Source organism: Ixodes scapularis, unplaced genomic scaffold (assembly GCF_016920785.2).
Source record: "Ixodes scapularis isolate PalLabHiFi unplaced genomic scaffold, ASM1692078v2 PGA_scaffold6__148_contigs__length_123643588, whole genome shotgun sequence".
NCBI lineage: Eukaryota > Metazoa > Arthropoda > Arachnida > Ixodida > Ixodidae > Ixodes > Ixodes scapularis.
In genome coordinates, this window is record NW_024609881.1 from 117499989 (window position 1) to 117524222 (window position 24234).

The window sequence follows — 24234 nt, forward strand, 5'->3', positions numbered from 1 at the left end:
GTCTCCGCCCACATTAGCGCTAGCGGTTGGATGGAGTTGCCAAAGTTCCTATAATTAACCGTTAAGATAATAATTCAACATTTACAGCTATTCTCCTGAACATTTAATGAGGAAATGGCAACCAACGGAGCCCGCGAATGCCGGCGGGAAAGCGCCCCACTCTCTCTCGTTGAAACTTCCTTGAAATCGCCGATAACTTTTGAATCACGAAACGATAAGTTTGGACACTTTCACCCTCGGTCTGGACTGCTAACGCTACATTCGGGCAGAGACTGCAGCGGTTAGCGATGCTATAGTTCACTTTTGTTGCGAGAAAAACGCGGTTTTCTTTCCTGCCGGCCACTTTATGCATATGAATTAAGCTCCTTTGCAATAATACTTAAAAAAACAAGCGAGCTGGTGATGATTCATGGTAATAAAACCCGAGACGTCTACCTTCTGCGTTCCTGAGTCTCGGGTTTCATTGCCATGAGCTCCTTTGCTTTGTTTGAATCGCGATGCGCACTAGAACTTCTGCGAGTGATTACGTACGCTCCGTGAGCATTTGCCAATTCTCAATCGTTTTTGTTTTTTTTTTAGTTCGGGGGGTGGGGGGTTCTCCGGTTGGCTTGGCTCGACTTTGTGCGAGGCTGTGTGTTTGCGAAGGAAAGAGGAAGATGGCGTCATTTCACGCCTGGTTAGCGTCGACGAAGAGCGTTCCTTTTTTCGCTCATCGGTCGGGTGCTTTTGGGCATCCGGCATTTATCCGAGGTCACGTGGGCATCCGAAACCTCGCAGCTTGGGGCAGCGGAGAATGCGGTCGAGTCGGTGGTGGAAATCGCTTCTCGGTCGGGTTTGGGGAGCAATTTCGGACGAACGGCTCGCGCGCACTCAAGAGACCCATTTCATTCATCCGAAAAACGCCGGATATTGTTTGGTCCGTTTTTCTTCTTTTTTTCTTTTGTTATTGTGATCTAATATATATAGTTACATGTAGCTCTTCCATTTTGTTGCCTTCGCCTCTCAGATAACAAAGACCAAAGTTGGAAGCGCATTTATTCATACTAGAGCTATTATTAAAAAGCTACGCTTAAAAGTATGTGGCGGGTTCGAATCCTGGCCGAGGTGCCCACAATCTGACGGAGGCTTATTGCGGAGAAGGCGCCGTGTAACGGAGCTTTCGGTTGCACGTCAAAAGATCCCCAGGTGGTCCACATTAATCCTCAGTCCTCCGCTGGGGCGTGCCAGATGCCCGTCGTTGCTTTGGCACGTAAAACCCCCAAATTTGACTTTTTTTTTACGCTTCCAAGTAACGACACAAAAAATTAGTCTTCGCCCTAAAAAAAATGTTTTTCATTTGGCAATGACAACTTTCTTTTCTTCTTCAGTCAGCTACCTTGCGGACTGATAATCGTGTTTTGTTGTTGGTGTTTTGTATTTTAAATTTGTGTTGTTTTTTTCTTCTACAGACCTATTTCTTCTCGGATTTCTCGGATCCGCTGTATCAAATCAAGACAAGTAAGTGCATCGTAATTATTTTTTCAACACGCCGCTCTTCCGATTGCTCACGTACTGCCACCGATGAAAATTGTTTATTTAACAATTAAAAACAAAACAAAACAAAACGGGATGCTTATATTTTTATCGACAAAAGAGTTAAGCTAAAGAACTTGAGTGTATTCTCTTTTTTTGTCATATGATTTACAGTTCGCCTAGCAAAATCATTAAAAAAAAAGAGGAAAATATACGATTACCTGGCGACGAAGTATATACTTCTCCAAGTCCCATGATGGAAAGACTGAAACTTAGTGGCCAAAAAAGGCAGCGGTCATCAAACATATGCACCTTGCCACTTCAAGAAAAAAAATGAAAATTTTCCGCGTAGTTCATACACTCGCAAAGCTTTCCTCAAACAGGTTTGATTACCCTAGATGAGATATACCATGTTTCTTTGGGCTAAACACGTGAACGTTTTGATAAAATAAAACGAGCTCATCACAATTGTAGTCGTTTCTATTAGTTCTTAAATAAAATAATAATAATAATAATGAAACGTGTTATCTTCTAGATGGGCATCTGGTCAACACCAACTGTTCCGCCACGCATAACAGGTAATTTGTTCGTTTATCGCTTTGTTGGTTTATTGCGAAACGAGATAAGGAGCAACGGGTCAAACACCTATTGCGGCCCGCCGTAATCTCTCCGGCTGATATAGAGGTGTACGGGAAAAGGCAGATTGCGGGCCGATGGTACGGTGCCCACGAATATTCGCAAGTAGCAGCGCAATAAAATTGCTAGAATTAAACGGCAACTAGGTGGCGCTAGCTACCGCCCGATCCCCCATTCATCCGTCCAACATTTATACATGAGTTGCACTGAACAGGTGTGCTACTGAAGGTGCGTACCTTCTCTAACGCGTATTTCGCACCTCCGATTCTGGTTTTCTCGGCAAGGATAACTACGAAAATGACCACCAGCAGGGTGCTATGACGTCACGTACGAGCCAGGTGTTTTTAATGCAATTTAACTAGAAAAAGACAGTGATGCCATCGTTTGGTATCCAACAGTCATCGACATCAATTTGCCGACCTCATACTTTTAAAGCCATTTTGAAAATAAATCAAATCAGAATATGTCTGCCAACGGAGCCTGCGAATACACGAAGATTAATAGCCTGAGAACGGGGCCCCATTTTCTAATTGAAAATTTCCGAAAATTGTTTATAACTTTTGAATTAGCTGACACCAAGCCCTGAAACTTTTGGCATGTGATCCCTACCGCTAACGGCATGTTTGGACGGAGGTTCGACTAGTCGGCGGTGCGCAGTTTATTTTTCCGGTGAGGAAAACGCAGTTCATTGCTTTCTGAAACACCCTGTAGAAGGCTGGAATGACAGGGGCGGTTACAGTCCGACTTGAAATACTATAACCTCCCGCAGGGTCCCGCGCCAGAAAAAGACAGCACGGAGAGGGAATTCCTCGAATCGGGCCAAATCGAATTCTTCGTGTCTTCTGATTGGCTCCCCGCTGTGCGGGCATGCGCCGTAGGTCGTTTTCGGAGAAGAGTCGCTCGGTGTCTCCGATATCGGCATGACGGATGAGTTCGTACTGCGCAAGCGCCTGTTTGCGTGTCCGCGTGCTGAGTCAGAAACTGCGTATGTAACGCGAATACTTTTTTTTCGGTTAAAAGGAACGTAGCATTTGTCTTTCAGAAATTGCGCACATGGCACCATTTATTTTCCCTTTCGGAAACTTCGCACATAACACGAGTGCTTTTCCGTTTAAAGGAACAAGACAATTTTTGCTTTTCCGAAACTGCACGTAACATGAGTGCTTTTTCGGTTAAAAGAACACTTGTCCTTTGGAAACCGCGCACGTAACGCGAATACTTTCCCAATTAAAGGAACATAAAACGTCAGCATAGGGTCGGTGCTTCGGGAACTCCAGCAACCAATCAGGGACATTTTCTTCGGCTAATGCCGCGAGTTCATTGGCTGCCAAGCGATAAGATGCTTGAGATTGCGTGATATGTTCGAAGCAATAATAGACGTCCGTTTTCGTTTTTTCTTCTGTTCGTCTATTAGGAAGGCCCTGTGCTGCAAGATGTCGGTCGAGTTGGACTTCTTTCTCGACAGCAATAAGAAGTGAGTATCCCGGTTAATTATTTATCGCGATGAATGAATGAACGCAATACCTACATTGCAACGAATTTATCATAAATAATTCATTTTCGTGTGTATTTCTGTACTGAGCACGACTGTAGCCTGTTAGTAGTGTTAGTGGACGCTGCGCCCGCGCTCAGTAAGCTCCACCCATCTCTTTCCACTTTAGCAGAGCGATCGCTGGAGAGGAGGTCGACCCCTCTCTAGTGTCCGCTCGGTTAAAGTGGAAAGCGGTTGGGGGGAGCTTCCCCGGAACTCTTACCTCATTGGGCATTAGTCAGAGCTTCGTTTCTGTGGGTGCCATTCTTGAAAGACGGCGTAGACGTCATTTCTCTCCGGAAATTCTTCGGAAGGCAAGCCTCTCCTGCACTTCTTCTGCTGCAACAGACCCCGTAGTCTCATTGATAGTCTCATTGTATAGTGACGTCATTTCTCTCCGGAAATTCTTCGGAAGGCAAGCCTCTCCTGCACTTCTTCTGCTGCAACAGACCCCGTAGTCTCATTGATTTATTTATTTACTCGTTAAATTCTTTTCGTATTTACGCGAAAAAAAATAAAAATCTAATGCATTGGCGTCTGACAGTCATCACTCAGTAGGCCCCTCAGTCACACTGTGCTCGTACGCCATACAAGCATCTTCGAAGCATGTGTTCGCTTCATAAACATATATGTGCTTTGAACATGTCTCATCAGACAGGCAGTCTATGTATGACCAATAGGACCGTCATACGAGGAAGAGCCTCCACACCCAGTGTTTGCAGATTGTCCTTTGTATGAGCAGTGTGCTCGGTGCTTTGTCAGACTTCCCCCACCCTCTAACCACAAGGCAAAATTCGTTACTTCTGAATGTCTTTTAATTTTTTCTGTTTATTGTTTTTTGACGGTGTTCTCGGCTTACACGCGAGTGTTTGCGGCACTCCGCGGCACCGACTTCTTGCCCGGAGCAGGGTGCGGCAGCTGCTGCATTACACGCGACGCGGTGCCGCACCCTCGTCGCAAAGGGGGACCTCCGGGCAGGCGCCTGGGTAATTGCCCCTATCCTCGTCTCTGCTCAGAGGCCCTCGCAGCCTCCGCCGGCCGGCTAGCCTAGCCTCTAAAATCAGGCTCTCCTTTCGATTAGTGCTGGTGCGTATTGTTTTGTTTTCTTTTGCAGGTGGTCGCTCTTGTTTTTTATTGCGAAGGCCTTTTGGTCTTCGGACATCCGGTGGAGGAGATTTGAGGCGTTCCCCCGCTCGCTCTCGACCGAGTTCTTAGTTGTGTACTGCGATTAATTTAGCTGCAGAGTGTGTGTGCGTGCGTGTGTGCGTGTTTATGCGTGTGTGCTGCCTTTGGCAAGCCTGCTTTTTCTTCTTTTGGGGGTAGAGATTCGTTGAGAGCAGAGACAATTTTAATTGGAAGCAAAGACGGAATTTCAATTAGTGAGGCAGTCGGAGCGTATGATGGACAGTTTTGCCAGAGACGCAAAAACGATAACTATTTGTAAGTAAAAAAAAAAAAAGTTATATGAGTGGTTGTTCTAAGCAAGCAAGCCTTAAATGTGTCCAAGAATGAAAGACTTAGCCTATAAGCGATTCTTTAATTGCCCATCAAATGGTTGCTGAGAGTCACTGCTTGAATGGGGTCTTTGACTTTTACCAAGTAATCTTAAGAATCTGCAAGAGCCCCGAGGGCCCACTCGAGGAAATTCTGATGAACAAAGTTTTCATGGACCACGAATGAACATAGCATATCATACAAACGAACTCTGGTGACCCATATAAACGTTCCTTATCGCAGTATGGCTTCAAGAAATACCCAGCTCTTTAACACAATAGAAACGATAAAATATTTCTGGCATGTATTTCTACTAGACATTTCCGGTAGAAGCCAAGACAACCTCTGTAGTTGGAATTTGCAATACAGTCTGCCGACGGATTCATTTTTTCGGCCATGTGCAGACAGCAGGAACGCAGAGCAGGAAGGTGGAATAGAAATAATGATGTCGGTAGGGTTGGGCGGCTCAGAAAAGATGGGAAGAGAAACGAAATCAACCAGGATGTCACGGGGTAATCTGTCCAGTCCTGCCTTCGGTAAACCGCTCAAATGAACGTTACATGACTAGTATAGGTCTCAAAAGTAGCCTTCCTTGTGCCTTGCAGGTGGATGTGCCACTTCGACGATGACAACTATGTCAACGTACCGCGGCTGGTTCGGTTGCTCCAGGGTTACGACCCGAGGGAGGACTGGTACCTGGGCAAGCCGTCCATCAGGCAGCCGCTGGAGATCCTCGCTAGAGACTCCGGCTCACCTCCACAGGTAGATGGCGCCACATACCTTCCAGATGGGCATGCACACAGACACCTGCTCAGAGAAAGATACACTGTGAAACGCAAAAGTGGTCCCTTAATTTCCGCCTAATGACGTCATGAAAGAATCATGCTGATGCCAACCGCGACCCTGGCGGTGTCACAGGAGCGGTTGTGGATGTGGCAGATCTGCAGGTCGACCTTCGGCTTAACAGCTCACGGAAGCCCAGACAGCTAGAAGTTGGAACGTCGTGACGACAGTGACACTTACGTTTGCTCGTGCTTTTTGCCGGGAGTTCTACGACCAACCGCCAGGATCGCAACATCCGACAGCATGACACTCCGGCATTTTTGACGTCATTTGTTGTCGCTTCGAGACCACTTCGATGCATGGATAGAATAGACGCCAAGCACACCAGTCGGAGACGAGCTCTAGGCATTGTAGTTATGCTACAAGGATTTGGCATTAAGGTTATCACCGGAAACGAATGCTGTAGCTTCGTTCCCACGTAAAAACAGCAAAACCTGATAGTAAAAATTAAAAAAAAAAAAAGAGATCGGTGTTACGCCAATCTAACGGTAGTCGGCGTGTAACATGATTATTATGATGTGTTCCTTGAAACGTCGTCGATTGAAGTACAGTACTCTTGATGATGTAATAATGTTTTCTCGCACTCTGTTCATCGAAAGTCATATTGTGTCGTCCTTTTCTTGCCGTCTTTGCAGAAGAAGATATCCTTCTGGTTTGCCACAGGGGGTGCAGGCTTCTGCATCAGCCGGTCACTGGCGCTCAAGATGCTCCCCATAGCTGGGTGAGTCACAGCTCTTTTCACCCCCACTACTCTTGTAGACCCCACAATAATGGTACACAACCATTCTCGTATGGTCCAGTTTCCTCAGATTACATCTGACAAGTAGGCAAGACCTTTAAGAACTGCCTGTGTACACAGCCCATATTACTGATGATCTCATTGTCTAAATTTGTATTTGTAGAACGAACCACACGTATGGAATCATCTTAGTTCTTGTATCACCGCTGTCGCAACTTGTGGCACACTGTAAAACTGTGGATCTGTATTGGAGGCTCAGAATAAAGCGCCAGACACATGCACGTCAGAACGTTCTCCCGACGGGTCGCAGTGGGATGCGTCGCGTCATAATGTTCGAATTATTAACTCCGAAATTACCGAGGCGCTATGCGATGCATGCATGTTCAATTCTTCATTTCGTTAAGAACCACAAATATCGGAGGTCATGGCCGTACCTGACTACGCTGAACTTTGTCGAACACGGCCATCTTTCCGACCTCGACCCACACGTGGTGAGACGTAAGTTGGACCTGCCGAAATGGCGGCTTCTTCTAGACCACGCCGAACCGCTCCCCAAAAGATAACATTGATGTCCTTTCCGTGTGGGTAGTCAGTCAATCTATAGATCTGTCGATCAGTCGATTTATGGTTTGTTTGTTTATTTGGACAATGGCCGTCGTAAGCCCTATTTGTCGAGCGTATACGATTGCGGCATACACTTTGTACCGAAGGTCCGTGTAGAGGTTTATGACGGCCATTCTTTGCCTCCCATTACGTCCGTCTTGTGTCTTCTCTCCAAGCCCACGAACTATCGCTCCATCGGTGAAACGGGCTGGAACATCAACGCATCCATCCATCCAACCAAACGACTGGAAGTACAGTGCTGCCCCCCTTGTCGGCGTGGCGACCATCCGAAGCAGAGATGTGGATGCCGATAAAGAGAGTAATTTGGGGGGAACTGCGCTCGCCAACACAGAATGAATTCGGGCGAAATTTTTCGGGGCCACCGCGCTTTGCCGCCAACAGGTGGCGTACTGCGCTGGGCAGCCACCCAATGTTGTCTCACTCTCCTCCTCTTACGCCTCGGCTCTTCGCTGCTTCGTCTAGCACGCTTTTATATTGTATATAGTTCGTAGGGACTACAGCCGGTGAATTACCTAGCGGGTGGGATACGTTAGTTTCTTTTCTTTTTTTCCTTTTTGCGCACCCCCTCCCTGCTTCTTTTTTTTTTTCTTCTCGTTTTTATTGTCTGTAATAACTTTCTTTTTTTTTGTAGTTGTGAACGCACAGTCAATTTAACGTAGCGGCATTTTGGGGGTTGCACAGAGCCGTTTCGTGACGAAAGCAGAAACATAATGGTCAAGTGGGAAGGGACACGGCGAAGCGGCACCTTTGGCTCCGCCCCCAATCGGCGCCGCCACCTGCCGGGTGTTTTAAGCAGCTTTGGTTTGTTCACTCGCGTTTTGTGTAGCATTTATTTTCTGATGGAGGCTTTATGTAAGATGCATCCAGCTGTTTTGTTTTCCTTTATTTATGCATTCTGGATGACCATCGTTCAACTTCTTTTTTACTTATCCTAATGAAATGCCACCACGTTTCTTTTAGCGTAATAACTTGCAACGATTTTTGTGTTGATTGCGTCCGTCTTGCATTGCCTGGATCACACACATACACACAAACACACACACACACACAAAAAAGGAACGATAACAGTGACTGTTTAAGAATATCCAAAGGACTTGGGCTGAGAATAAAATATGGATTGCACCAAAACTATATGAGCGGGTCTGTTTCGAATGTAGCCAGTTATCTAAAAGAGCCACTAAAAAGACCTCGTCATTGTGATGTCACTGCTGACCAGAAAAATGTAAAACCCCGCAATAGGGGTCCCAAGAAACCGGGTGAAACCCGCTAACTTTCAGACGTGGGGCAATAATGACTTTGTTATACAATTAACTGCGACAGTTAGTGTGAAAACAGTATAATAAATAAGGAAAACAATTAAAAGGAAGCATTTCATTTTTGACTCGAGGCGTCGGGTGCGTCGCTCTCATTAGTGACTTTTAGTATTGCGTATACGAGCGAACGCAAGTGCCGTGTTATTGCGTTAGCGTTGTGTTGTCCACAGTGCGCATGAGCAGCGTGGAGCACGCAACGCTAACGCAAACGCACAGCGCTTACTTTTGCTCGTATACGCAATACTAAAACTCACTATTGACAACAGTCTTGCCGAGAGTAAAGCAAAGGTGACGCACCAATTCTTAACGCGGAGCGTAACTTCTGCAGGAATGACTCACGGAATCTATCAAACATTCTATACCTAGTAAAACAAAAAAAAGTTCTTATGATTAGAAAACTGATAAAATATGCTATCTGTGACCATTTCTCCCGCCTGACAAAACTAAAAACAGCTATATTTAGCAAACAAACAAGAAACAGAAGAAACGCTATACTGGCAACATTGCCGCAACCGCGTTCAGCGCTGCAAATGCTGCGAGTGAAACATTGAATAAGTAAGCAAATAAAAAAATATACTTTCATGGTACCTTTTATGGTTTGGGTAGATGAGATTCGTCCCCCAAACTCGGCCCCTCTCCGCAGGCCCCTCTGCAAAAAAGTCTTATCAGCGTCTGCAATCTTGACTGCTCGAAGAACGGTTTCTCTTTCACCCGAAACCTGACAAGGGTCGAACCTACAGTGGGGCATATTCTTCACCTTTTCTACGTGTCAATGAAGGAAGAGAGGAAAGCATCGGAGCAGCGCTGAACCCCTGCGTCTGTCGGATTCTATCATTTTACAGCTTCGTTTTTTTTCTTCCTTCTCGTGCGTGCATGTGTGTGTGTGTGATCTTCGCCACGGCCACAGCGCCTTCGCTAAACAGCGGGAGATCCTTCGAGGAGCCCCCGTCTTCTTGACAATGTACGCTCCGAACAAAGGAACAACAACTGGGCTTTTCAGAGGGGTTGGGGGAGGGCGAAAAGGGGACGTATACAAAAGAAAACTAGTCAGTATACATTCAGGGACGCGCGATTGCTTGCGAAGAAGTCCAGACGCTAAAAGGAAACATATTTCAAAATCAGAAAAGAGCTATTTTTTTTTTCCTGCAGCTCAGAATGTCTGTTGTCATTATTGTTATCAATTATTACTTCAACGGGAGCGATGACACTATCCCATCGTCCCTCCTGTGTTTGTCCTCTCATTAAACAAGACGTCATCTCGCTTATTGCCAATCAAACGCTCATAGAAACGTAACCGCATCTTTCTTTTTGACTGAAAAAAAAAAACAAAAAAAAAAACAAGAAAAACGCTCTTACCATGACTGAAACACTTCAGTTTTTTTACCCTTCTCCGTTCTTGACACATTTATTTAACAGCGTTGTTAAATTACATAAAAATAAAACCGCGTACAAGGTGAGTCAGTAATCGTACCAGCTGTCGCTTTACGCGGTCTGCGGCTTTTACTTTCCGTGATGTAACTCAGGTGCACGTACCGCGACGTCATGACCAACCCATTATCATAGCAAGTCTCCACCGTAGCTTTTCAACGAGGTCACTGAGGTCACGCACTGACACTCTGGGACATTGGCTTTCCTTCCCGGTCCCTTTCGTCTGAGATGCACTTCGCTTGCACGTGCACGCACACTGTCGGGCTTCCCTTTCTCTAGGCCCCAGCTTTCTTTCGCTTTCACGCGGAGCACTAACAAAACTCACACATAAAAAATATCCCGCCTCTCGTGGAGCGGCTGAAGACCTTGTAAGCCAAAACAACCCCCCTCTTTTTTTTATTTATTTTTTAAATAAGAAGAAAGCAGCTTCCATCTTGCCGTCACGTGACGAGAATGCAGTGTGCGTGTGTCGGCGTCCAAACATGGCGTGGCCCTTTTCGTAAGTGCGGACTCTGCTCACCGGTTGTTCGTCTCTCTCTCTCTCTCTCTCTCTAGCCGCTCGAAATGAGATGCGAAAAACCGCCGCTAGGGGGCTCCTGTCGCATCTGTAATGCGCGCTGCAGAGCCCGTAGACGCGGGATGGGTCGCCTTTTATGGTTTTTGGGGTTTGGTCCCACAGGCTCGTGTGCGAAATTACTATTCTATTTGTTTCATCCAGTGTCCTTGAGTGCGTGTTCCCTATGTGAGCCTCCTGTCTGTATGTGTATTTCTTATCTCCATGTTTCTTTTCGTGCACGTGTGGTGTGCCTAGGGTCGTGTGTAGGGCTGTCTGTCTATCATCCTTCCGTCTGTCGGGGCATGAGTCTGTGGGGTTGGGAAGGGGACCACTTTATATTTTCGGTTCCTCCAACTCCTACAACCGCTGTCGAAGATTGCTCCTTTCTTGCAATCCCGGATAAAAGCTTACCGGACTAAAGCTCACCGGACATCCAAAACATATTGAAATGTCTTAAATTTCGCTTATATTGGTTGTTTCGCCTGGGGAGCTTTAGTCCGGGTAGCCAAAAAGAGAGGTGACCTTTTGTCCGGGTTTGTGAAGGAATGGATGAGCTTTTGCCCGGTGAGCATCTGTCCGGTCATCCTATTCTTCGTTGTCTCGTAATGCACTTCCCCTTTCGTTGCCCATGACTTCCTTTTTTACTTAACCAGTTTGTGCTTTGGGAAAGGACGATGAGGCACCTTGTTTTTCTTGCTGGCTTCTTACCCTGTGGTTCTTTGGGAGCTCAATCAATCAATCAATAATTGAAAACACTGTATAACGCATCTGGGCCCATCCTTTCTGGCTAGATAATTTGTTTGGTCAACAAAACAAAGAGCGCGGGAATTCTCCGGCATTCAGGGGTTCGCCGCACAAATACTACTAATTACTCGAGGAACGGCCCGTTCTGACAAGCAGCTCTAGTTGATCCTGGTTCTGAAACCTAAATGCTTAATCTGTAAACCCTGATCACGCATCGGTTTTTGGATGTCCATGGCACGCAGAACAGTGTAATTTACAAAACGGGGATTCCAGCGCTTCAAACTCCTGCCGCAGTGGATTCGGGATGTTGGAAACTGGAGTAGTACGACTAGTGGTGATCTGTTTGTCACTAGTACATATATTAATGCGGAGCCGGTAGTATTTTTTTAATAGCTGCTGCAATTCGTATAACTTCGTTTCCGAACTCCTGATGGAGAAGTTCTCCGTTTGTTCTGAGGTGGACAGGTATAGTAAAGCAATTATGTTGTATGCATGTTCAGCAGACAGCGGACATCTCTTTGGGACACCTGATCTCCAGCACGTGCTTGGCCTTCCGCCATGCTTTGGCTGCACGAGCACGCTTTGATTTCGCGGGACACCAAAGCATCATCGAAGGCAAAAAGCTCGCGCCGAGGTCGGGACAAACGAAGGACCTCCCTGCTGGTCTCAATCTCGTCAGCGACTATAGAGGGGAAAAGATACAACGGCATGTGATCCTTGCAGCAATTTCCGTCTCTAAATAGGGTTTCTGTCGAAATGCAGTTTTTTTTTTTTTTTTTTTATCTCATGTAACGAACGAAAGGGTTGGCGACCTCATTACGCAAAAACAAGCTACCTTGGCTTCCTGTTCCCAAAACTTTAGGCGTTTGTAAAGTCTGCAAAGAAAGTCAGAAAGAGAGAAAGAGAGAGAACAAGCGAAAGGAACATACTTGAAATGGTCTGTCTTTTTCAAGAGATCGTGCGTCTCCGCTTGACAAAAATGGCAGGCTGCGAACTGCCAGCGTCCCCCATTTGAAATTCAAACGACTCCCTCGAAACGGCCTCAAACGACACCGTTCAACTACAACAAAAGGAGCCGTTGGAGATCAGATCACGTCGATTGACAAGACAACAGCCGCGGCAGAGACAGGCACGTCTTCATCATTGCGCGCGCGGCACCGACAACCAATCGTTGCCTTCGATCCCGCCGGTGATTGGCCGATCTGCGAGTGCGCCTTGACAGAAAGATGGCGCTCCTCCGGGAGCCGCCATCTTTGTTGGTGTCAAGCTCTTGACGTTTCGGGAATCCGTCCCCTTCTCTCTTTCTACCGCTCGACGTGCATAAACTCGCGAACTCTTACTTTGTAATTTTGCAGACGGCTTTTCGGAAACCTTAGTCCATGCTTTTGATTCCTGTTTCGGGGTTTTTGTCTCGTGTTTTTTGTTGTTATTTTGTTTCGGTGCTTCAGCCGATAGGTGTACGTCGCCTGCTTGTGTTTGGTTCTAGGCTGTTTGCTGTGTTTTCTTATTTGGCCTTAGTCGAGTCGTGATCGCTTATCGCTTTGAGAAACTGCAGACGAAACCGAATACACCGCGTCGTGGCTACCGGCTGTCAGTTTGATTGGACGGTAAACAACACGAAGGAAAGTGATGGGGGACGGTGGTTGCCAGACAGCTTTTCTAGTTCCGCTTTATCTCGACCCGGGGAAAGGTTTTTCGTCGCGTCTGACACTAGCGGTCTCAATTTTGCCTTGTCTTCGGTGCATCGCCCCCTTGTTTGTTTTTCTGACAGAGAGACTGGTGGTGTTTATGGGCGATAACTTTTACGGAGACGTTGGAGTCAAAGCTACGACTCAGACTCTGTGAACGGCTTCGTAACAGCTTCGGAGGAAGGCAAGAGTGGCTGTGCGTCTGACTAACGAACACTAAAATGGTCACAGTAGAGTCATGCCTTGTTTATTGGAGCTCTTTAAGGCCTAGTACGCGGTCGTATATTGAAGTCTTTTGTTAACCGAGCAAAATTTGGAAACCTGTAAGCTTCGTTCGTTCGGTTCAGCAAGTATGGTTGACGTGGTAGTGTGGCTAAGGTTCAACGTTTTCTTTTTTTTTTTTCTTTTTTCTTTTTTTTTTGAGCTGGAAGTTTGGCATGCGTTTATTTATTGTGCGCATGCGCGAAAAAAAAGAAACAAGCTCGTTTTGCCTGGTGGAGGAGGAATGGAGCATTGTAACAAACTAACCGTATTAAGTTTATATCTAGGCTCTTATACTGATTAACATTTGGAGTTTTACACAGGCTATTTTACAGTGTGGGGAAGCACTTTAAGTACATTGAACTTAAAGTACTACTTCCACTAGGTTCAGAAAACTTGCACTTTAAGTGAAGTACATTATCTGAGGGTGTACTTGTACTTTACCTGAAGCATTTCTTTCTGGTACTTTCCGAGGAAAGTCCAACCGGTTGCACGACTGCTGCCGAGGAGTCACTCGTGGGGACAGAGCTGTTGGTACAATTAACTCCCGACTTTAAAGTACATTTCCCAAATTTGGTTTTGTTAAATTTGTATCACAAAATAATGCTTTGTCAACTCTGAAGATACACTGGGAGGGATATTCTACTCTCACCAGAAACGTGAGCAGACGACGCATCCCTCCGTTTATCCTGGAAGGTGGCTTTTCCGTAGCTTTGCGAACTATCGCTACGTTTTGCTCGGTCAGTGAAAGCGAGGCAGTTAAAAATATCAGCAGAGAACAATTAATCACAATGTAACGCCCGAAACTGTGGTGCGGAAAAAACTAGGAAACTTTGAAGTCTAGTAAAAATATAACAGAGGAGACCGTCTGAATGTTTTGAGGCGTTCTCCTCTGATGTCTTTTCCTTTGACTTGAAAGCTCCTTAATTTTTCCGCACCATAGTCTCGGGTGTCACCAATGGCGTCACCAGTGGGGGGGGGGGGGGGGGGGGGGGGGGAGAGAGAGAGAGGGGGGCACCGCTCCGGGTGCCGCTGACCCTCGTAACGTCACTGGGTTTCAAGAGGATTGCTTGCAGGAGCTACGGGGCTGGCGTCATGCTCTCTGCAACAAGCTAGTGCAAGCGGCGTCAAATTCAGAAGTCGGAAGGGCATCTGAATTTCGCGTCATTTCTGATATAACTACTTTGTGGCCACTCGACTGTATCCAATATTCGCCACCATTTCCGAAAATCATTTATGCATCCCCGGTTACCCTTGGGTAATGCATACCAGTTAAAAAAAAATCGCTGTAGAGGTGAATGAAAGGGTATCATGAAAGATTGTGTTAAAAAAGTACTTGTACTTTACTTTGAAAGTTCTTTCTATATGCAGTACTTTAATTGAAGTACATTGCACCCAGTATACTTACAACTTTACTTAAAGTATTGCGCCCAGTGTACTTACAACTTTATTTGAAGTACATCCCCTCTCATTTACCTTGTGACTTTACTTGAAGTACTTTTTATGTGTGCTTTACCCAACACTGCTATTTTACGAATAGTTGAAGTGAAACCTTGTCGAATATCGGCAAAAGTCCGAAGGTTAATTCCAGGTTCGGCAGAGGTTCGCGTATATCCCTATTGCTCAGCTAAGTGAAAGATCGACTGAAACGCCCTCTGTGTTCTGCGTGGCCGAGTAGCGCAGAACCGAATGCACCACCCGTGCAATTATGACCGTGCGGACTCGGTCGAACGGAGCTTCATTCCACGAAAGTCAAAACAATACATAAACTGGACTCAACAGGTATACAAAGAACAACAGGTGGCTACGCATGCCTGGACACGCGGCAGAGACACCTGGCGTGTGTTCTGCATTGTTCCGCCCTGTCTTTTGTGGAACTTTTTCGGTGGCACTGATTGTTTCGAAGTAGTCGCGGTATTCGGTCGCGCGCTGCTGGTTGCACCTGCGCGCCGGTAGATGGCGTGCGTGTTCCGGAATAAAAGATAAAAAAAGGAAGAGAGAGAAAGAGAGGGAAAAGAAAGACCGTGCAGTGGCGAAGTGTGTTTTCGTGTTTCGCGTTTGAGCAAGGCGAGCGCTGTCCGTATGCTTGCCTGTTAGATATCTGATTTGCTGTAGCAAACCGCCGGAGCGAGTCGCTTGTGTGTATGTGTGTTGGGGGGGGGGGGGGGGGGGGGGTGATTGCGATCTTAAAATGCGAAAGCACTTGGGCGCTCCGATGTTGCGGATTTCTTTTAAATCGGTTGAGACACCTCACTCGTTCTTAGCGGCCTCTGACGGGAACCATTAGGTGGTGCCAGACTACGAAAAATGCGGAGTAGCAGCTGCTTGTTACGGTTGTCTGCAGAGGCCAGAAGTCATAAAATGGCCGTCATGTTTGGATCACGCAACATCGCTGAGAAAAGATTTCGACTCAAGAGGTCAACGAGTCTAGAGGTCCAAAAGAGTCAGGAAATCTAACCAGTCAGGAGATCCAACGAATCAGCAGATCAAGTATCAAAGCTCTTCAATTGTTGATGTTCTTCACTTGGTAGACTTCTTGACTAGCCTCGGATTTCTCGACTCGTTGCATCTCTTGATCATATCGGATGTCTGAACTCGTTGGATCTCTCGACTCGTTAGATTTCTTGCCTCGTTGGATCTCTTGGCTGTCATGTGACAGTTGAATCGCTTGACTCTTTGGGTCTCTTCATTCGGTGGTTCCCTTTAATTGTTAGAACTCTTGACTTCATTGGATTTCTTGACTCTGCAATTATGTGCCTGTTGTCTCTCTTTACCTTTTGTTGTGTCCTTTCACTCAATAGATCCGTTGAGTCTCTTGAGTCTTGATTGATTTAGGGTCTTTTGCCTTGTTGGATCATTTGACTTGTCTGTCACGGGACCGTCGAATCTCTTGACTCGTTAGATCCTTGACCAGAAGCAACGTTAAAAAAGGTGACGGCCATTTTGGTTTCGTCCGGTACGGAGGTGCCCGTAGAGTGATACAGAGCCTAAAAGAGGAAGCGGAGCTGGTTACCAGACTGGCCCGGGAAAGGGAGATTGAATTTCCTGCGCGGTGACAACGCTTGATGAGCGCTCAATCTGGCGACTGCGGGCGCACAGGCGACCGGACGTGGCTGCCTAAGAGCCACCGACCCTTCCATGCTGTCGTCTCGGAAATAGGGCCTGGCAAGTGTTTCTCCTGAAACGTGACTAATAACCGCCTTTGTGCGTCATTTTACTGACGAAGCGACACGAGATGGTTACAAGCTAAAATGGCTGCAAACATATTTCATCCGATATATCTTGGAGAGGAACGGCGGTTGGTGAACAACAACAGATGATATACTGCGAACGGTTCTTTTCCCCTACTTTAGCCAATTTAGGCAGTATACGCCTGAGCTGCTGTTTTTTGTAAGCAACGCTGTGTTTCTGATTTAACCTCTTTTTTTTTTTTTTCCCTTTGCAGGGGTGGCAAGTTCATCAGCATTGGCGAGCATATCCGGTTGCCTGACGACGTCACCATGGGTTACATCGTCGGTAAGGACCCTTGTTCATGACAACTTACTGTTATTGAAGATCTAATTTTTGTATGCAGGAGAGACCGTTGGGGTCATTTTACGTTGCCTGTTAAATTTTAATACAAATGAGTTCCAACTCGAAAATGACTGAAATATAATTAGAATTCCGTGTTTTCTGAGTTTATTTCTAGTGAAATTCGGAAGGAGTTTTTCGGAGTTTGTTTTTCGATGAAAATTCGAGGTCTATTAGGGTTTATTTTTGTTAGATTCCCAATTCTCTGAAATTCGGAGTTTATTTTACTGTCTTCCCAATTTTTGAAAATTTAAGAACAAAATAAATAAAATCCGGGTATCATGACCCGTTGTCCTAAAGAAACCTTGACGAACTGAAAGGCCAACCCCTTTTGACGAAAATAATCTCTGGAGAAGGGGAACAAGAGGGACAAAGGACAAACGCAAATCTCCAAACACAGATAGGTTTCATTAGTTCGAGATTTCAAAGGAAACTGAAGTGGCATTTCCTGAGGACCACTGACCCGGCGATCTTACGAAGTTTATTAGTGAAACACCTTCATTTTATTTTTATTTTCCCGTTGTGACCTCGAAATTCGGAGTTTTTCGGATAAATCAGAATTAATGGAAGCCTTATCCCAAGCAGTTTTGATTTCCATGTTGCTTATTGACTGTGTAACAGGTCTCGTGTACATGCTGTTTTCTGATTGGGTGCCACTGCTTCGTCAGTTTTTAATCAAACGCTATCCTCTAATTTGGGTCAAGATTAGTGCGTTTGCCTGTTGTTATTGGTACCTTATAAATGACAATGCGGTGCGAATTCCGACAGAGTTCATGTAGTAATACGAGAGGTGATATAAGTTTCGCGTCCTAGGCTCTAACTTTTTTATTCCGCGGTGGAATTGAGAGATGTTAAATTCGAATGAAAGTTTGGAATCTCCTCTTTATTAGGAGCAGACAACTTTTCAATTTAGTCTCTGCCGGCGGCGATGCAGTTCCGCTACCGGTGGACTACTCTCCGCATACCGTTGTAGATGATTGAGGGCGGCTGCTGACAAGACCAGCGGCGCACTGCATCGGCAACCTCGTCGTCGGACGCAAACCGTGTACCTTTCAGCCGTCCCTTTACCTTAGAAAATAGCCAAAAATATGATGGCGCGAGGTCCGCGGTTTTTAAGGTGAATGAGGCAAAACATCTTGGAACTGCCGCTCCTTCAGCTCGGCGTCGGTCTCATCTACAGCTGTCCTCAATCATCTACGAAGACGTGCACCGTCAGCAGAAGTGCATCGTCGCCGGTGGGGACTACATTGAAAAGTTACGCGCTCCTGAGAAAGAGGAGATCCCAAACTTTAATTTGAACGACATCTTTCATCTCCATCAGTGAATAAAAAAGTTACAGCCTAGGGGGTAAAACTTAGTAATCTTCGTTGTTGGTCGCGGACTGCTCTTATCGCTTGGTGCTGACACCTCATTGGCTGAGCAGTAATAACGAGACGATTGGAGCTGACTAATCCAAATCATGCCATAACCAACGTGTCAGAGACAACTGGTATATATAATATTTGGCACTACCCTCTTAACGAGATAAACGAAAGTGAACAGCGAAGCAGGTTTTTGTGATTCACTGTCGGACGTTGTCCCCGAATACGTGCTGCACCTCGAAACATTCTGTAACCAATCATGTCTTCCTTTTATCAGCTCCACCAATGGAAAGCGCGATCGGTATCGTGCTTCGATGGTGCCGCGCATGCGTCCACAGTGTAGTGACTCGGCACTTTTCGCTTGGGGGATAAACCCTGAAAGGTCTTAACGTGTAGATGTTTCTGAGATTGTACTCAATGATGAGACATTGGCTCATCGCTTACGCTGTATGATTTTGTTGTTGTCGTCTCATTTTAAATAGAACACCTGCTCAAGAAGAAGTTGACGGTTGTGGAGAACTTCCACTCCCACTTGGAGCCGATGAAGTTCCTCAAGAAAGAAGCACTCAGCGATCAGGTTGGTGCCATCAAGTTGCTCTGTTTTAGATGCGTATTGCACTAGCCAGGGGGCGCAACGAGCGGTCGACCTACAACGTGTTGCAAACTAAATGGTGTATCTTTGAAAGAACTAGAAACGCGAATGCCTGGGTGTAGGAGGCTAACATTTCGTTCGAAAGTGGTTCCTGACATTCACTTGCACCAAGTTAAGTTTGCGATCATAGCTCCATCCATATACAAGATAGGAACTAAATGTCGCTTCTTTTCAATATCTCTATTATTTATGTTAACTACTGTCCTTCTTTGAATACTTCGACCGGGGACAAAAGAGTTTGTTTCTATATTTATTTTGGGGCTGTACGGTTATATATAAAGTGTCCTTCAATTTAAACGATTACCCATAAGTGCACCGTGGCGAGGTGTTTTCGAAGTGTGTCATAGTGTCGAGGACTGTCCGTATTTGCGCTACACAAGTGAAAGCTGTTGTTCTCGTACAAGGTTAACCTGCGCACCGAGACCTCTCGCACGTTGAGAACTTGCTGTTTGCAGGCGCGGGAAAAATTGAACGTTGAGGTTGGCATCACCTTCATTTGCCGTTTTCTCAGTGGCTATTTTTAATTTAGAGATAATAAATAGCGTGCCGGAAGGAGTAATGCCGGAGTCTTCCGAAAATGTGTTTAATACAACTGCCTAAAAAAAATGCCGCTGTATTTTTTTTGTATTTTTTTTTTAAGTTGTGGAACGTCATTAATCACTGCAGATAATGTATACACATCGTGATGTTTTATTATGAGTTACTGAGGAGAGCGCTTTTCATTGCGGCTGAAATCATTTATCATCCCTGACGGGTTTTTTTTTTTTTTTTTTTTTTTTTCTTTTTCCTCTGAAATTGCCAAAGCATTATTATTTACGGAAACACCGTAATCTTCTTTCGTGACTTGACGGAATATCCGCTTTTTGTTCGCCGAGAAGAGTTTAGGCTTTGTCAGGTGTTTTCAGTCGTACAGTCATTGAGCTTCCAGTTTTGGGTTGTTACTCCGAGCTTACGCCCGGCGGGAGGAAGCCCGTGCTAATAGCGAGTTTTAGTAGACCGTGTTTCCCGCTCCGCTAGCCCTCCGCTACGAAGAAACCGCCACTGCGCCTGCGCGCCGATGGCCTTGGCTGTAGAGTTCCGGGTAGCGGAGGGGGTTAGCGGAGCGGGAAACACGGTCTACTAAAACTCGCTAATAGGGAGTTGTAGTAGATCGTTTTTCTCCTCCGCTACGGTATCCCCGAAGAAAACGCCGCAGCTGCGCATGCGCGCCCCCAGCCTTGTCTGCATAGTTCAAGGTATTGTGGCGGATTACGGAGCGCCATCCGGGTGCTTAGCGGGCTGCGGAAACGCTCTACTACAATTCCCTAATATGATCCCCTTTTTACGGATGGCTGTATACCGTATTTTGCTGACAATAGAGAGTTTTAGTAGATCGTTCCTATGACTCCGATAACGATGCCCGACACTCCACCGCCGCCTTTGCGCATACATCGTATCGATATCAGGGGTATCCGGAACGGTCAACTAAAACTCTCTAATAGTCCGCGAACTACCTGCAGGTCAAGATTTATTTTTATGACGAGACCTTACGTATTATTGGTATGGAAGATTATGCTAATGATAATCTTTGCATGACACAAGCTTTTTTTTTTTGTGCTCTATTAAAGTTGCCATTTCTAAAATGCGCTGTCTTTTTTTTTTTTTTTTTTTATCTGCGGAATACGTCTTAGGTGCAAATAACGCGCCGGAGAAACTATTTTTTTAATTTGAATTTTGTTTTGGAGGATTATGCACAGGGTTCGGACTACGGGAAGTATGGTATATTTCCACGTTGTTTTTTCGGTCGGTCACACGAGAGCGACGTGGCAGTAATAAAATAAATAAAACATACTGAGGCATCGTATTTCGGAGGCTCACGTGTACCTATGCGACATTCCGTTATGCCCTATCTACCAACTGGAGCGTATCGCGGCGTGAGATCTGCCCTTTCCAAACAACGTTCCGTCCGATGTCCATCCAATGTGCCGAAGCACGTGGGAAATGGACTTTAATGCCCAACACATTGATTTTATTGTTCTATATACGCTAAGCTTAGTGCCCAATGCACCGAAGCGCGTTGGGCTTTATACGCTCAGCTTTTTTTTTTTTTTGTTTCTTTGTAGGCGTTAATTTGGAACAAGAAAGGGCACCGACGGATGCTCCTCCCTTTCTGTGACGTCATAAGAATAGCGCGTTCCCATTGGGTGTCGTAATGAGATTGCGGCTGAGGCCAGAATCTCATTGGATGCAGAGCGATAATTAGATGCTGGGGACAAATTCTCACCACGCCCAGCGTCTGTTAGGCTGTCGGTGATTGTGGTGGTATAGCAATCGGATCGGATGGAACCAATCAGGCGGCGTCACAAGTGCGATGTCGCCTTTGTGCGTTGTCTGCTGTACCTTCACAACCAGTCAGGCATATATCTCATTCAGCACTGCGGCTTTGTTATTTAAGAGGTGTTGCGCGGCGCCTTCTCCTCCCTGGCACCGCGCCAGCTGTGCGCGTGGCTTTGAGGAAAACGAAAGGGACGCGTTTTGACGAAAACTCGGCGGTGTCTGTCAGTTTGTCAGCGCCGGGGAGAGAGGGAGAGGTTGACGCGTGCTGACGTCAGCACTTCGGACCAATGGGAGCGTCCCACGCGCCACCCTCTCCCCCTCCTTCTTTCTCTCTTCCCGGCGCTGAAAAAACGAAAGAGGCCCCCGGGTTTTCGTCAAAACGAGCGTTCTAATGGTAACGCAATAACACGAAAAACACGTGGAGACATGGGCTGTGGTAAGAATTCATTCCTTATCTTTTGAAAGCAATTGGGGAACGCCACTGAGGACGTGAACGAAATACCATATAGAGGACAAGGCCTGCCTCCCCCCCCCCCCTTTCCCTCCACACACACACTCACAGAGACGCACACAAAGCGTCATCACAAGTAGATCCGCGCAGCGGCGCCTAGCTTGCTTCAGCATCGTCTGCAGCGCCGTCTTGCGGCGTCTCATAGCGAGCGCGACGCTGGCAGACGCCAAGACGGACGCGTCTCCCGCCTCTCGTCGGGCTGTGCTTGCCGCTTGGGGAGGGTCGGCGGCCCACTAAGGATGACGTCACGCAGTGGCCTTGTTTTGTAGCTGGTAGTGCGTGAACCCGCGGCGATTAGAAGAACGCGTCGAGGAAAATTAAAGAAAAGGGGAAGCTGGCGGACCGGTAATTGGAACTAATTTAGCGGAGCGTCGCTATCTTTCTTTCTGACTTAAAAAAAAAAACAAGAAAAAAAAAAAAACGAAGACAGGTCTTGCGTAACGTGGTTCCGTGGGCAATCGTCCATAAAAAAAAAAAAAAAAAAAAAAAAAAACACGAAATTTATAGTCGTCCCTCAGTCGCTGTTCCGAACGCTTTGCTGACATCCACCGTAACTAGTTTAAGAAGCCTCCGGCATCGAAAAAAAAAGAACCCAAAACCGGTTAAGCAGTATTTAAAAAAAAAAAAAAAAAAGCGACAGAGAAGCGAAATCCGGATATTCGACATTTCTGCATGTTCACAACTGGTCAGAGCTGGCTCTATATTCCGTTTCACAATACAATTTCACGGGCGTCTGATGATGAAAACGAGCGGATCGGCTTCGCGGTTGCAATTCGAACGCCAGTCCGAATGCACCTCGAATGCACATTACTACCGTGTGCCTTAACACCTCTTAACATCTTTTACGACGAGAGCAGAGTCTTTCTTTCTTGGCGTGAATGGACAATGTCATAAACAATCATTTCTCGTAGATAGTGCGTACACTCGGTTTCGCAAATACCACACAACTTCCGATCCGGTGAAATCTAGTTCCATGGCCACTTCACAGATGGCGCCAGCGTGCCAGTCTCACGTCGTATGATACCAGGACATCTCGGTTGTCTCGGTCCTAAGCAACGTTACTGTCCTAAGCAAACGCAATTATGTGAACGGGTCTTAAAAGTCCGACCTATAGACGTCTGTAAGTACGGCCTCTGGTCGTCGCCATCTTCCTGCTGGTGCGGGAAGATCGTCTGATAGTCGAGCATAGCTGAGGCCGTAAGTACGCCTCATTGGGCAGTTGTCTGACACCATAATATATCGCCGGAGGGGGGGGGGGGGGGGGGGGGGGTCAAGGTCCCTTTACGCATATCGTATAAATTAGTGAGCAAAGCCGACGTTTTTAGTGAAGAGGACGATAGGATGCCGCCATGCTTTCAAGGGTGGTGAGATGTGTTAAAATTCTTTGATCATCGAAACTTCACAAAGGCCGGCAACAATTTCAGCTCCGGACATATTTTCCGGTTACCAGTTGCTATCAAGTTCACATTCTTAATGAAGTGATACCGTACTGGATGGGGCATCCAGATCTTCATGACGAACTGCCCTGCCATCCTACATCTCCAAATGGCATGCAGGTTGAGCAAAATACGAGATCATAGCCCGCTTTAGTTTCTCTGACCCTACGGTCAACTCCAACCAACATAGGAAACCCATTTTCTGTGCAAGCTTTGGCATAAATAAGATATCGTCTGGGCGGTTACAAGTGGACGCGGTCGCTTGTCTAACCCGGAGGGCGTCGAGGCGGAGATGGATGCTCAACAGGAAGCACGCTGACAGACTTGGCTTGTGAACCAATCATTGATGCGCCAATGTCCGAAGTGGATTTTGCTGGGTCGGAGTGTTCGATCCTTTCAGCGGTGACGGATTGCAGAGTTCTAGACACCGCGAGACGTCTGCGTCTTTGTGGTATTGCGGCAGTAATCTTCGAAGAGGGTGAGGTTCTTCTCGTTAAAAGTTCGACCATATATCTTCCAGCAAGGACGTTCGCAGCTCTGCAATCGTGTGACTTCTTTTGGGCATCGGCGTGGGAACTTTCATTTTTTGTTTCCAGTGAAGGATGTCGAAATGAAGCTGCGGAGAGAGAGACAACATTTTCCCCTTTTGGCGCAGTTTACTGGATGCGTGAATTGATTTGTTTTTAAGCTAGAACAAAAAAGAAAAAATAGTAATCGCAAGTAACGAGTTTGATGGACGATGCCGTCGAAAAACAGTAACCAACGTCGTTTCTAGTAACGCGTTACTGACAACAATGAAAAAGAGGCAGCAAACCGGAAGAAAGAACGTTTGCTATTTCTTCTTGTTTGTCGTCTCTTGACGCCTGTTATCCTTTACAGTTAATACTCCGATCCTTAGGTAAACGAATGAATGCATGCCTTTCTTATTCTCATAGTCATCCTCGCAAATCCTCGTACACACGTACGGATGAACTTCCCTTCCCCTCCTTCAAGAGTTCCGAAGAAGGACGTCGATGGTA

At 46.3% G+C, this 24234-nt stretch overlaps 1 protein-coding gene across 1 annotated transcript in view; it reads left to right on the top strand.

The window, feature by feature from the left end:
- The window catches only part of LOC8033414 (fringe glycosyltransferase), a 65150-nt gene that overhangs the window by 31124 nt on the left and 9792 nt on the right, over positions 1–24234 (top strand). Inside the window, exons 2-8 of the mRNA XM_029969738.4 lie at positions 1449–1497; positions 2048–2090; positions 3563–3622; positions 5779–5935; positions 6652–6737; positions 16815–16885; positions 18783–18877. Of these exons, the coding sequence (XP_029825598.1) occupies positions 1449–1497; positions 2048–2090; positions 3563–3622; positions 5779–5935; positions 6652–6737; positions 16815–16885; positions 18783–18877 (561 nt within the window). The remainder of the gene's footprint in view (positions 1–1448; positions 1498–2047; positions 2091–3562; positions 3623–5778; positions 5936–6651; positions 6738–16814; positions 16886–18782; positions 18878–24234) is intronic.